The sequence below is a fragment of the Microcebus murinus genome, chromosome 29 (assembly GCF_040939455.1).
Source record: "Microcebus murinus isolate Inina chromosome 29, M.murinus_Inina_mat1.0, whole genome shotgun sequence".
NCBI lineage: Eukaryota > Metazoa > Chordata > Mammalia > Primates > Cheirogaleidae > Microcebus > Microcebus murinus.
The window spans coordinates 13,055,692-13,070,054 of NC_134132.1; the positions used below are offsets into that span (position 1 = coordinate 13,055,692).

At 42.1% G+C, this 14,363-nt stretch overlaps 1 protein-coding gene across 10 annotated transcripts in view; it reads left to right on the forward strand.

Annotated features, from left to right (window-relative positions):
* WDFY3 (WD repeat and FYVE domain containing 3) overlaps positions 1-14,363 on the forward strand; it is a 269,179-nt gene that overhangs the window by 233,106 nt on the left and 21,710 nt on the right. For all 10 annotated transcript variants that reach the window (XM_075998724.1, XM_075998728.1, XM_075998723.1 and 7 more), the window contains 7 exons: positions 219-273; positions 537-656; positions 1,891-2,008; positions 3,229-3,335; positions 4,811-4,964; positions 10,397-10,488; positions 11,045-11,257. In XM_075998724.1, the coding sequence (XP_075854839.1) occupies positions 219-273; positions 537-656; positions 1,891-2,008; positions 3,229-3,335; positions 4,811-4,964; positions 10,397-10,488; positions 11,045-11,257 (859 nt within the window). The remainder of the gene's footprint in view (positions 1-218; positions 274-536; positions 657-1,890; positions 2,009-3,228; positions 3,336-4,810; positions 4,965-10,396; positions 10,489-11,044; positions 11,258-14,363) is intronic.

Genomic DNA, 14,363 nt, shown 5'->3' on the forward strand with positions numbered 1-14,363 from the left:
ATATATGATGCCTTCTGATATTCTGTTTTCTTCATTTCTGTTATTTCATATTTCAAGTGCTGATTATAACCCACTGAACTGATTTTGTGACCCTCTGATAGATCCTCAGTAGTTTGGAAAATTCCTGGTCCAGGTGACTTAAGTTTTACAACCTGGTAATTGCTCAGATTTAAAACTATGTTGCTTACAATTTATTTCATCATGTGTTGTTTTTTTAGGTCTGGATTGCTTAGCACTTTGGTTGGAGAGAAGTCTGTGACTCAGAGATGGGAGGTAAGCTTAATAAATACGTCCACTTCCTTAGTAATTTGCGGTTACGGTGTAAGTCATACAAGTTAAAAGCACTCTAATAATAATCCATAAAATGTATACCAGGGACACAGTGTTTTCTTTTAAGGTAAAAAGTGTTTCATTTTTCTGAAATCTGTTAAAAAAGAAACTGTCCTTTACCTCAGTTTGCGAATAAATGGTAAAAAGTGAACATGTTGGAAATGATTGATTGATGGTTCCAAAAATGAATCTTTGTCTCTTCTAAGAGAGGTGAAATCAGCAACTTCCAGTATTTGATGCACTTGAACACTTTGGCCGGCAGATCATATAACGATCTCATGCAGTACCCTGTCTTCCCCTGGATCCTTGCAGATTACGACTCAGAGGTAAATCTCAAGTCATTTTCCCTAAGTGGAACACGTTTTCAAAAATAATTTAAAAATACTGCAGTTGCCTAAATATTTTATTTGCTTCATAGTTTAGTATTCTCAATAGGCATAGACACTAATTTCAAAAAGATGGGGATGTTTTTTAGCTTGGATGTATAAAAAGTTTGTATCATTGATCCACTTATTGGGTATTGGATATTAATTCATAATGTCTGTTCAGTTTCCTTAAGTGCTGATTAATTTGCATCCATCGTTGGATATACCACATTTTATTAATCCACTCATGGATCGATAGGCACTTGGGTTGTTTCCACATAGAGATGAGCTTTTAAAATAATTTCCGGTAGAATGAAAGAATCCATCTCATTTGGAAGTCGCTTGACTTGGTATAAGGTTGTCTTTTAGAGGTGAATGAATTACTGGGTGCCCTGGTTTCTACCACTTCCAGATCACCTCTAAGAAGAAAATGATCAGAAGTGAAGTTGGAAGGAGACCAGGAAGGGGCAGGGAGTAGCGGGACGCAGAAAGGAGATTTGATTCTCCATTCATGGGAATGGTGGAGGATAAGGATGAACTGGAGCCTTTGTCTGGACTTGGAAGCATTTTCCCTCTTGTCCCTCAGCCCAGACCTGGGATCCTGAGTGCCTTCTTTTTCTGTAAAACACATAATTTCCAAAGCAGTTGTCTTAAGACTGAGTCAGTTAACAAACTGTTATGTGCCTGTCTGGAAAGTGTGGATGAACAGGTACAGAGGGTGGTTTTGAGTTCAGTTTGACCCCACAGATCCCAGTGCATTATAAATCATCGTCGTCTGCTGCAGCCACTGTGTCTGCGTCGGAAAGAATAGAGAGTTCAGGGCCGGGCGCGGTGGCTCACGCCTGTAATCCTAGCACTCTGGGAGGCCGAGGCGGGCGGATTACTTGAGGTCAGGAGTTCAAAACCAGCCTGAGCGAGACCCTGTCTCTACTAAAAATAGAAAGCAATTAATTGACTGACTAAAAATATACATACAAAAAATTAGCTGGGCATGGTGGCGTGTGCCTGTAGTCCCAGCTACTCGGGAGGCTGAGGCAGGAGGATCGCTTGAGCCCAGGAGTTGGAGGTTGCTGTGAGTGAGGCTGACACCACGGCACTCACTCTAGCCCGGGCAACAGAGTGAGACTCTGTCTCTAAAAAAAAAAAAATTGAGAGTTCAGGGTAACCTGGAACTGGGTTTTGTTTTGTATCCTAGGAGGTAGATCTTACTAATCCCAAGACATTTAGAAACTTGGCAAAGCCGATGGGAGCACAAACGGATGAACGACTGGCTCAGTATAAGAAGCGATATAAAGACTGGGAGGATCCCAATGGTAAGGACTTTTTCTGTCACTGGACTTTGTCCCTAAGTTTCAAAAGTAACCAATTTAGTTACTGGCGTTCTTGCATTCTTCCTCAAATTGCTTATATGTTGTTATATGTGCATATGTTGTATGTGCACACGTACAGGTTTTGGATCCCAGCTTATGGCCATGCTTAGAAGTCATTTTTAGGTGGCTTGTCAGAGTTCTGGCAGAAAACCAAGCATGTCTGCCACGCATAGGGCAGAAATTTCCCGTCATAATCTGCCCCTTTCTCATGATATGCAGTCCAGGAACCACACTTTCATTTATCAACTCTCTCTCAATGTTATTGAAGCACTTTTTGGAAATCCTAAAGCTATATAATTTACTTATTATGTCTAATGTTTATTGTCTTTCCCCACAAATAGGCCAAACAAAAGAGAGAAAAAAAAACCCTAAGCCTAAGCCTATTAATAGTCTCGTATGGGCTCTTTTTGGTCCCTCTCTGCCAAGGAAAATAAACGATAAAATTACATAAAATTGCATAATATTTGTAGACAACGATTTAGAGAAAGATATAATTTCAAAGCCAGAACCTAATAAAAAGTAGCTGTAAGTCAATATTCTGCTTTAGTGGAAGGGTTAACCATTACAACAAGCTTCAAAACATGCAGCTGGGGCCGGGCGCGGTGGCTCACGCCTGTAATCCTAGCGCTCTGGGAGGCCGAGGCGAGTGGATCGCTCAAGGTCAGGAGTTCGAAACCAGCCTGAGCAAGAGCGAAACCCCATCTCTACTAAAAATAGAAAGAAATTAGCTGGATAACTAAAATATATAGAAAAAATGAGCCAGGCATGGTGGCGCATGCCTGTAGCCCCAGCTACTCGGGAGGCTGAGGCAGGAGGATCACTTAAGCCCAGGAGTTGGAGGTTGCTGTGAGCGAGGCTGACGCCACGGCACTCTGGCCCAGGCAGCAAAGTGAGACTCTGTCTCAAAAAAAAAAAAAAAAAAATGCAGTTGATAAATGTGCTGAGTTTGGGGGGAAAGGCTGTTGATTTATACTTACTTTACATTACTGCCAGATATATCCATGAAGGGGATAGTAGCATCATCTTTCCTACTACATCGCCAGTGCTGACTGCATTTAGTGTCACAGTTATATGCTAGCGTTTTCAAGCCTGTAAATTAATGCCAGTTTTATTTTTCGTATTTTTCTCTCTCGTTTTCAATGACGATTAATTTTCTTGAACAGGAGAAACTCCCGCCTATCACTATGGGACCCACTACTCCTCTGCAATGATCGTAGCCTCGTACCTTGTCAGGATGGAGCCCTTCACACAGATATTCCTAAGGCTGCAGGTAAAACTTGACATCTGAAATTTTTCCATTTTATGCAAGCCTGCTGTCTATTTAAAATGTCATGCTCTTGCCTTACAAGAAAGCCCTGGGAAGTTTTAGGGATAAAGTAGCACAAACAGAATTAAAGTAGAATTGCACTGGACCAAAACGGATGAATAAACTAGAAATCACTTAAAACAAACAAATTGCCAGGCTCCTTTAGTCAGATAAGTGAGTGGAGTACACTTTTCAACCAGCCCTAAGTGCTAGAGTTCAACAAGTGTTTTTTTCTTTTTAACACAAGAGTGATGCCTTTGTACTCATCTACTGTCTTCTTGATTATCATTGCTTTTCTCCACATTCTCTTTCATTCTGCAAATGTTCACTGCAGACCTACTATGTGGTAGGCACTCCCTGTTCCAGGTGTTTGGGGAGACATCAGTGAATAAAGACAAAAGCCCTGGCCGTGGAGCATATATTTGTAGTGGAGGGAGACAGCCAAGCATAGTAAATACGTAAATCACAAAGGGTTTAAAAGAGTGTGATAGAATCTATCAGAAAAATACAGTTCAAGGAGAGGAGGGCGGCAGGCTGCAGTTTTAAATAGAGTGGTGGGAGCGGATCTCCTGTGAACAGAAACTCCAAGGAGGTGAGGGGGTTGCTCCTGCAGAGATCTGGGAGAAGTGAGCTCCGGGCAGAGGGAGGAACCCCGTACAAGGGCCCTGAGGCAGTGCTGCACCTGGCAGGTTTGAGGAGCAGCAAGGAGCCCAACACGACCAGAGTGGACTAAGGAGGGAAGTCGTAGGAGATGAAGGTCAGAAAGGAAACAGGCCGGACTGGGGCAGGCTGTGGCAGCTGTTGTCTGGGCTTTGGCATTTTCCCACCACAGTGGATATCCTGAGACAAATACACCATTGTTTACTTAAAACACAGCATGGGGGAGGGGTTGACTGAAGAAGGTGGGTAGTGGCAAAAGAAATCCCCTTTCTGTTTGAGTTTGTTTTATCAATCTGTAGCTTTCTGATCACCTTTCCTAATTCCCCACTTAACTCTCATTGATAATGAGAGCTTGGATGTCATGTTAATTTGTAAAAGTGGCCAAACATATATTAATATATAACTTGAATATTTCCAACTGTAGATGGTTTACATTAGAATCTTTTCTTAAGATGTCATCATCAAACTGTGCAAGAATTCATATTCGTTTTATAGTCTTGGCGCTCTCTATGAGAGCTGATATTTTTAGAAATATTCGTATTTGAATTTGATTATAAAACAAATACGTTGAGAGCCCTCTGTAAAGGAGTACCCCCAAAAGAGAATTAGATTAATGTTCTTTCTGTGATTATCTAAAATTGTACATGTTGAATGTCGGACAGTGGGGGATAGAACATGTCACCAGACATACTTGGGGTTTCCGAGCCCTCGAGCTTGGCGGCAGCTGCCAGGCGGCGACGTCTCTCTGACAGGGAGGTGCCTTCTCCTTCTGCCCGCAGGGCGGCCACTTCGACCTGGCGGACCGGATGTTCCACAGCGTGCGCGAGGCCTGGTACTCGGCGTCCAAGCACAACATGGCGGACGTGAAGGAGCTTATTCCAGAGTTTTTTTACTTGCCAGAGTTCCTGTTCAATTCCAACAACTTCGATCTAGGTACGGCGTGAGCTCTGGCCCTGTCTTAGGAACGTTAGCCAGCAAAAGAGCAGTGGAAGTAAGGCACCTTTCTGAGGATTGTCTGCAGCACACGAGAGCAAGGGAAGGTCTCCTTTTGTAGCGTCGGTTGCTGTCACATACATTGTAATGGGTGTGAGTGGCCACATGTAAAAAGAAAAGCAAATTCATGCCCCCACAGAGCTGTTTCAAACTTAAGAGTCTGGTAGACACTGAAGAGTGGACACAGATTAGAGCTGATGTTGAGAATTTTGTGGGGTTTTTTTGATGAGAAAAAGGCAAAGTGAAAATGCATTTGAATATTATTGCTATTGAAAACCATAGTTGCCAAGAGTGGTGTATCTAGATATTTCAGGCTGGGCATGGCGGCTCACGAGCCTGTCATCCTAGCACTCTGGGAGGCCGAGGCAGGGGAGGATCGCTTGAGGTCAGGAGTTTGAGACCAGCCTGAGCCAGAGTGGGAGACCCCATCTCTACTAAAATAGAAAAAATTAGCCGGGCGTGGTGCTGCATGCCTATAGTCCCAGCTACTCGGGAGGCCGAGGCAGGAGGACCGTGTTAGCTCAGGAGTTTGAGGTTGCAGTGAGCTAGGCTGATGCCACTGCACTCTAGCCAGGGCGACAGAGCAAGTCTCTCTGTCTAAAAAAAAAAAAAAATAGATTTTTCATATATTGTATTAATCTCATGTATTACCTGAGGCAGCCTGTGTTAACATGCTGATGTCTTTTAAAATTTCAGAATAACTTTAAATCCTTTTTTTTTTAAATCCTGTGAGGATCCTATTTTCTAGAAAAACCAAATCAGCATTACAAAAAGGAGAAAAATTTCATTGGTACTGTTTTTTATATTATCTGGCAGCTAGAGGAAGTAGATTTGACTTCGGTTACGATTTCTTGGAACACATTTTGCTGATCTGTGCTTCTGAGTATTTGTTTTATAGCATACTGTAATTCCATCGTTTCCACTTCAAAATAGTCCTTCCAGGTATTGTTCTGTTTCTATATATTTTTTTCACACCTCGTATTTTTTGCTGTTTTTAAGAGTTCAGAATATAAATCATTACTATACTGGTTCCAAATTTTCCTTAACATACAATTTAAGGAAGTATTCATGTCCTATACATTTGAGTGATTTTTCTTTTTAAAATTTTCTAGAAATGATTTTTATTTGTTTGTCCATCAGCAGCCCTAACTTTGTGAAATGGGATTCGATTGGAAAGATTAACAAGACACTCTCCACAGCCCCAGCAAAAGTCCTGAAACTGAGTCTCATTAACTCCAGCTGGGCCCGGAGCTTGCCCTTGACCAGCTTGACAGACCCAACTTGTGGAGCTTAGAATCAGAAAAAGGGATGGTTTCCCCAAAGGGATAAAATAGGTGCTCAGCAAGCAGCATCACTAACTGGGTGCTGAAGCATTTGAATATGGGTACACATTAAGTGTTTTGTTATGCTCACTTATAATTCACCTTTGGATAATGTTGCCTTCTTCCCTAAGAACACCACTTTAAAAGGACAAATATGGACAGGTGCAGAAAGAGATACCCCCAATCTTGCAGAAACACTCGCTCGGTTATGATAATCCATGTTGCAAAGGTGGATTGTAATCGCCAGACCGATTACAAACCCAACCAACCAATCTACTTTTAAAATAAGTAACTAAAAGAAGGGTCATGTATCTTTGTCAGGTTCACCTTCGTAACAAGTCTTCTTCCCTCCTTGAAATCACATACTTTAAAAAACACTGTTTACATATAAAAGCTCAAACAATAAAACTTTTCTGAGAAAACATAGAAGTAAATGTTTATGACCTTGAATTTGATAATGGATATCTTAGATGTGATATCAATAGCAACAGAAGATAAATTAGACTTTATCAAAAATAATGTCCTTATGCATCTAAGGACATTATTAAGAAAGTAAAAAGATAGTATATAGAATGGAAGAAAATGTTTGCAAATGATATATCTGATAAGGGTCTAGTATCCAGAATATGAACAACTCTTATAATTCAACAACAAGAAGAGACAACCCAACTGAAAAATGGGGAAAGGGGCCGGGTATGGTGGCTCAAACCTGTGATCCCAGCACTTTGGGAGGCAGAGGCAGGAGGATTGCTTCAGGCCAGGAGTTCAGCACCAGCCTGGGTAACATGGCAAGACCTCATCTCTACAAAAAATTTAAAAATTAGCCAGGTATAGTGGTATGTGCCTGTCGTCCCAACTGCTCAGGAGGCTGAGGAGAGAAGATCACTTGAGCCCGGAAGTTCAAGCCTGCAGCGAGTTGTGATGACGCCATTACACTCCAGCCTGGGCAATAGAGAGAGACTCTCTTAAAAAAAAATGTGGGCAAGGGACTTGGAGTAGGCATTTTCCCAAATGGCCAGTAAGCACGTGAAAACATGCTCGACATCATGAGTAGGGGACTGCAAATGCAAACCACAGTGAGGTGTCACTTCATATCTCCCTGTGTGGCTATAATGGGGAAAAAAAGAAACATAACAAGTGCTGGCAAGGTTGTAGAAAGATAAGAACCCTCAAACATTGCTGGTGGGAATGTAAAATGCTGTAGCCATTATTCACGATCACCAAATGGCAAAAACAGCCCAGACGCCTATCAAGGGATGAATAGGTAAACAAATCGTGGCGCATATACATATATATAATGAAATGTTACTCAGCCACGAAAATGAACGAAGTGTACTGATAGATGAACCTCAAAAACATCATGCTAAGTGAAAGAAGCCAGACACAGATGGTCACACAACGTATGATTCTGCTCACGGGAAATAGGCAAGTCCACAGAGACAGAATGGGGTTGGGGCATGATGGTATGAGGAACAGCTGATTCATAGGTACAGCGTTTATTTTGGGTGTTGAAAATGCGTTGGGACAGAGAGAAATGGCGGTAGCATGACATCACACATGCACTAAATGGCGCTGAACTGTTCACTTTACAATGGTTCATTCGGCATGAATTTCACCTCAATAGAAAAAACATAAACAAAATACCGTTTGCCCCTTCACCCAGAAAAGGTTGTAAATGGTATAAAAGAAAAAAGCACATGGGTTTTCTCTCCTGGCCCTGGGATGAGTGACATTTACCCCCGGCTCTCTGTTTCTGCGACCTTGGACATGTGGAAGAGAACTTCAGAACGGCAGAACTAGACCAAGAGCTTTCTACAAGCTTTCTACGGACGGTTCTTCCTTTATAAACTGCAGAGAGTGTTGACAAAATTATATTACATAAGTCGGAGTGAAAGAAGGCACGGAAGACTATGTCCACACTGGGTCTTTGGGTTACAGGTTGCAGGGGTTACCAGAGTCACTGTCCGGAAATCTAAGAATATCTTCCTTGTCTACAAGAGCCCAGCTTCAGATACCTCCATAGTTTTGGGGGAAGCCAAGATCGAGGATCTGTCTCAGCAGGCACAACTAGCAGCTGCTGAGAAATTCAGAGTTCAAGGTGAAGCTGTTTCAAACATTCTAGAAAACACACAGACTCCAACTGTACAAGAGGGGAGTGAAGAGGAAGAGGTTGATGAAACAGATGCGGAAGTTAAAGGCGTAGAATTGGTCACGTCACAAGCAAATGTGTCCAGAGCAAAGGCAGTCCGAGCCCTGAAGAACAACAGTAATGATATTGTAAACGCACGAGGACTTTTTTTTTGGTGTTTCAAAAGAGTAACTGCAGCTTGGTTTGAAATTTGTACTGTTTCTATCATTAATAAAGTTAGGGCTTCTTGTTGGATTAAAAAAATTCTATTACATAAGTATTCAGGGATAATAGCAAATTTTTTTTAAGTATTAATATTTATTACCTGCTTGTTAAAAAATTAGGACTAGAGGGCATTTCAGGGGGGTCGGAACAAGGCTGTGAAGTGTGTGGTTGGGGGGAAGGGTTGCAGGACTTGATTTTTTTTTTTATCTTAAGTCATACGGTAATTTTTACAGCCAAGTCAAGGCATTCCTCTAACAATAAACTGATATTTGTATCACTTAATATCTAATATCACATTGTAAAGAAGCCATCAAATAACAATGATGAGGACAAGATTGTGTATAAGGGAAATATTTCTGTTGGCTTTCATTTCGAATTGGCTTTGTGTTCCTAAAATGTGAACAAGTGCCCTTCTTTGTGAAAATTTCCAATTCAGCTGTTTATCTAACCAACTGCTGGCAAGGCTAGTGAGTCAGCATTGTTGTTTATAGAGTCATTTTCTATAATAATGATCTGATTTGTACCTATGAAAACTCCGTAAGCCACAGTGACTTTTTGGCGTATTCCAAAAAAAAAAAAAAAAAAAAAAAGAATAAGAATGTTTCTTTAGATGCCAGCCCAATTTAATATAACATTTTGTCGTTGTTAGATTTCATAGCCATTGGTTTCTGTGATGTTTTAGAGGTTATCTAGCTATGACTTAAAGTAACAGTTTATGTGAAATAAATATTTATGTACTTTTTTTTGTTTTTGAGGGTCTTGCTCTGTCACCCAGGGTGTAGTGCAGTGGCACAATCACGGTTCATTGCAACCTTGAATTCCATCCTCCTGCCTCAGCCTCACAAGTACCTAGGAGGGCAGGCACATGCTACCATGCCTGGCTAATTTTTATATTTTTTTGTAGAGGGGTCTTGCTATGTTTCCCAGACTGGTCTCGAACTTGTGGCCTCAAGCAATCTTTCTGCTTTGGCCTCCCAAAGTGCTGGGATTATAGATGTGAGACACTGTGCCCACCCAGCCGCCTTTTGTACTTTTGCACAACATGGTGTTTTTTGGTTTTGTCACATAGCCCCATAGTCTTTCCAAATATTTTTTCTGTTAAGCGATGAATTAACAGCAAAAAAATTAAATTGTTTCAGACTTCACTTTTGTTTTGATGAGAATCCTTACTGTAAAATATATGCCAGTTTCGCAGAGCTCTCTGGAGAGCATTTCAGATTAGGAAATACAAGAAATCTCATGAATTACAAATATCTCTAGGAGACTGTGTCCAGAAGACTCAAAACAGTGGCCCAAAATATCCCATTGAAAAGGGGTCCTGCAGTCAAATTTGAGACATATTTTTTTTATGTCTAATGTCTTTCTAAGAGACGGGCAGTGCACTTTAGTATGTTTGAACCTCTGAGCAGTCTTGCAGGAAAGAAGCATGTTTAGCTTTGTATAACTCAGCGTTTCCCTAAGAGACTTGGTAGCGAGGGCCCTCAGTTGTGTCGACCCTTAGTAAATGTCCCTGAAGGAGCACTTAGGAGCGGTCTGGGGAGATGCCAGAGGAAGATGGTCTCAGAGGGTCCTTTCTGGTGATAACATTTTATAGTTCTGGTAAGGATCTTACCCGCTATTCCTCCGTCACTTTAATAGCAAAATAACCATTCATCCCCTTCTTTCATTTTTTTGTCTTAATGTGTCCGATCGCGTAGGCTGTAAACAAAATGGCACCAAGCTTGGCGACGTCATCCTTCCACCCTGGGCAAAAGGGGACCCTCGAGAATTCATCAGAGTCCACCGCGAGGTAATGGGAGCACGCTTCGCAGTTAAAGTTGGATGTCATTGGGTCGTTGATGGCAATACACAGGGCCTTGAGCAGTGTATCACCTGTTCATTCATGTCACTAAGAGAGCAGTTCCTCCTTATTTGTAGGAGATACGTTCCAAAAACCCCCCAAAGGATGTCTGAAACCATGAGTGGTACTGAACCTCACGTGTACTATGCTTTTGCCTATACATACGTACCTATGATAGAGTTTGATGTGTAAATTAGGCACAATAAGAAATTAACAACAATAAGTAATAATGAAATAGAACAGTTATAGCGATACACTGTAATAAAAACTGTGTGAATACGGTGGTCCCTCTCTCTCCCTCAGAATACCGCAATATTTTGGGACCGTGGTTGACCACAGGTAACTGAAGCTACAGAAAGCAAAACCATGAAAAACAATACTACTGTATTGTCTTTATGATTTTTAGTTATTTTAGTCCCTGTTGACCACTGGCCCAAGTTTCTTGTACTTTCTGAGCAAGTGATAAATCTGAGCCCATGACTGAACCTGTGCCTTGAAATCGCAGGCTCTGGAGTGCGATTACGTGAGTGCCCATCTACACGAGTGGATCGACTTAATCTTTGGGTATAAACAGCAAGGCCCCGCCGCGGTGGAGGCTGTGAATGTCTTCCACCACCTCTTCTATGAGGGCCAGGTGGACATCTACAACATAAACGACCCACTGAAGGAGACGGCCACCATCGGGTTCATCAATAACTTCGGCCAGATCCCTAAACAGGTGAGGATGGTTTTTTTCTTGTCATCAGTGTACTCGTGTTTCATTTTGTGAATTTTGTAATATTACTCTGGAAGGTAAATGATGTATGATAAATAGGTTTAGATTAAGTTAGTGAAAACCATAAATATACCACCTAGTAGGTTAGAGAGATTCCCAGATGATTGCTTTTTTTTTCTCTCATTTTCACAGTTCAGATAAATAGAAATTTTGTCATTTAAAGAAAATTTTCACTGATAGACTAGTGCAGGATATACTTTTTTATACATACACAAGACCTAACACAAGGGGTCTTGTAGGTGACAGTGTGTGCAGAGGTGGCTTTTCCTCTAGGAGCCAGGGGGAGCCACTTCTGATTTTAGCCAGGGAAACCACATGGTGGTCATAGTTCAGCTTTAACTGGGCCGGGCGTGGTGGCTCACGCCTGTAATCCTAGCACCCTGGGAGGCCGAGGCGGGAGGATCGCTCAAGGTCAGGAGTTCAACACTAGCCTGAACAAGAGTGAGACCCCGTCTCTACTAAAAAAAAAAAAAAAAAATAGAAATTAGTTGGCCAGCTCAAAATATATATAAAAAAATTAGCTGGGCACGGTGGCGCATGCCTGTATTCCCAGCTACTCGGGAGGCTGAGGCAAGAGGATCGCTTGAGCCCAGGAGTTGGAGGTTGCCGTGAGCGAGGCTGATGCCACCGCACTCTAACCTGGGCAAGAGTAAGACTCTGTCTCAAAAAAAAAAAAAAAGTTCATTCTGGCCTCAGTGTGTATGTCTCTGTCTCTCTCTCTCTCTCTCTCTCTCACACACAGACACACACACACCATGCACGCAGACTCTGTAGGGCAAGCAATTTGGGAGCAGACAACCACTTATTATATACAGCTGTTGTAGTAGTTTGGGGAACACACGGTGCTAGCAGCTGGGTTAGATGACTGACGCAGGTGTGGTGACGCAGGGCGCGTGCTGCAGGGATGCCTGGGAGGACACGCAGTAGCTGCTCTCCCGCCATCTAGGACTTGGAGAGGAAGACCCAGACGTAAGCCCCTCAGCACCCAGATGCTGTGGATCCCTGCTTCACGTTCAGCGATGAGCAAACCTCCTTGAAGAGATGCCATCCCTTCCCTCACCCCTCTCTGATCCCCATGGCCCGGGGCGCAGCAGGGAGGGAGGGAGGGACGCACCAGGAGTAACCGGGGCGTGGAAGAGGCAGGCTTTGCAGAACCGGTCAGACCACATGCCCTTCCCAAGCACCAGTGGCTGCACACTTCAGCCCTGGCTGTCTTGTCTGTTCCTCCTCTAGATGTTTCTCCTGGACACCCTTTTTGTAGGTTAACCGACTCCGAGGTTTCCAGTGTTGACGCTTGAAAACACGTGGAACAAATGGCAAGTCTCTGTACACGGAAAAGCCATGGCAGACAGCCGGCCAGCTTCTAACTGCACCATTGACAATGCAGTCTGATCCCCCAATAAAAAAAAAACGTGTTTGCTTTTAAAGCAGAATACTTGTTAAACTCTACTCACAGTGAAAGAATCTCAGTTACACCTTTATTCAGTTAAATCTTTCCATTTTTCCCGAGTTGCAAGGTTAGGAGCCATGTTTCAGGCCCCATGGGAAACAAACATTCTGAGCAAAAAAATCAGGACACTGGCACTGTTGAAATAGTTTTGTACTACTTTGGAGTATAAGAGGCCAGTGGTCTGGGAAACATGGATTAGACGCCACTGTATTTCTACAACATTCTAATGAGTAATAAAGGGTACTTTGAAGTAGAGCCTAAAATATGTAGATTTTATGGTCACTGTATCCATGCATCTTTATAACCTTGCCATCTGATACCCTGCTGTGTACTTAGGTCTCACATATGAAAGTTCTTCAGTAAATGTTCATTCATGAGCATGCTGTAAAATGTGTGTTTACAGAACACTAATCCTGTGCCCCTATTATGTAAATAAAATAGGAGCAAAACATTTAATGTATGTATGTCTTCCTTTATACAAACCATTTTTTCTGTTTCTTTTCCCTTGGAAACCCAGAATATCTGATTCACAAAGTGTGATAATATTTATTCATCTTAAAAATCATTGCATCTGGCCGGGTGCGGTGGCTCACGCCTGTAATCCTAGCTCTCTGGGAGGCCGAGGCGGGCGGATTGCTCAAGGTCAGGAGTTTGAAACCAGGCTGAGCAAGAGCGAGACCCCGTCTCTACTATAAATAGAAAGAAATTAATTGGCCAACTAATATATAAAGAAAAAATTAGCCAGGCCTGGTGGCACATGCCTGTAGTCCCAGCTACTCAGGAGGCTGAGGCAGGAGGATCGCCTGAGCCCAGGAGTTGGAGGTTGCTGTGAGCGAGGCTGACGCCATGGCACTCACTCTAGCCTGGGCAACAAAGCAAGACTCTGTCTCAAAAAAAAAAAAAATCATTGCATCTAAGGTTTTTCAGATATCCTCCTCAAATACTAATTTTCCAACAGAAACTACTATATGCCTGTTTCGAAGATCTATGATAGTTGACAAATAATAATATTAAATGTAGATTAATATTTTTAATCTTGTAGAAATACTGACCGAAGATACAAAAGATGCTTTTTTTTTTTTTCCTTTATAACAAAGCAAAGTGAAAACGGGGTAATCACGTTCACACTTTCACCAAATTAGTAATAGCTAAAAGACACCAAAGTGATGCTGCTAAATCACATAAAGTTCAGGTTGAAACCAGAAATAATCTGATTACAGGTTATTTAATCTGATTGCAGATTATTGAACGCCTGCCTGCCTTCCATCGCACAGAATGGTATTAGGCTGTAAATATTTCATTATATATATGCCACAATTTGTTTATCTGTTCATCCCTTGATGGGTGTCTGGGCTGTTTCTGCCCAGTTGGTTGATTTCTAAACATCACTGGAAGATGATTGTCAGTCGGCTGTAGTTTGAGTAAATTAAGTTTCAAGGAAAGAATATTATTAAGAAGCCGGCGTAGAACATGACAGTAGCCCAAGCTTTAGTATCATAGTCCTGTCCCTCCTTACTAAGATGTGGGTTCTCTGGCAACCTTCTTATAGCCTCTTTGAATTTCTTTTCTTAGCTATAAAATTGGGGGTAACACAGGACC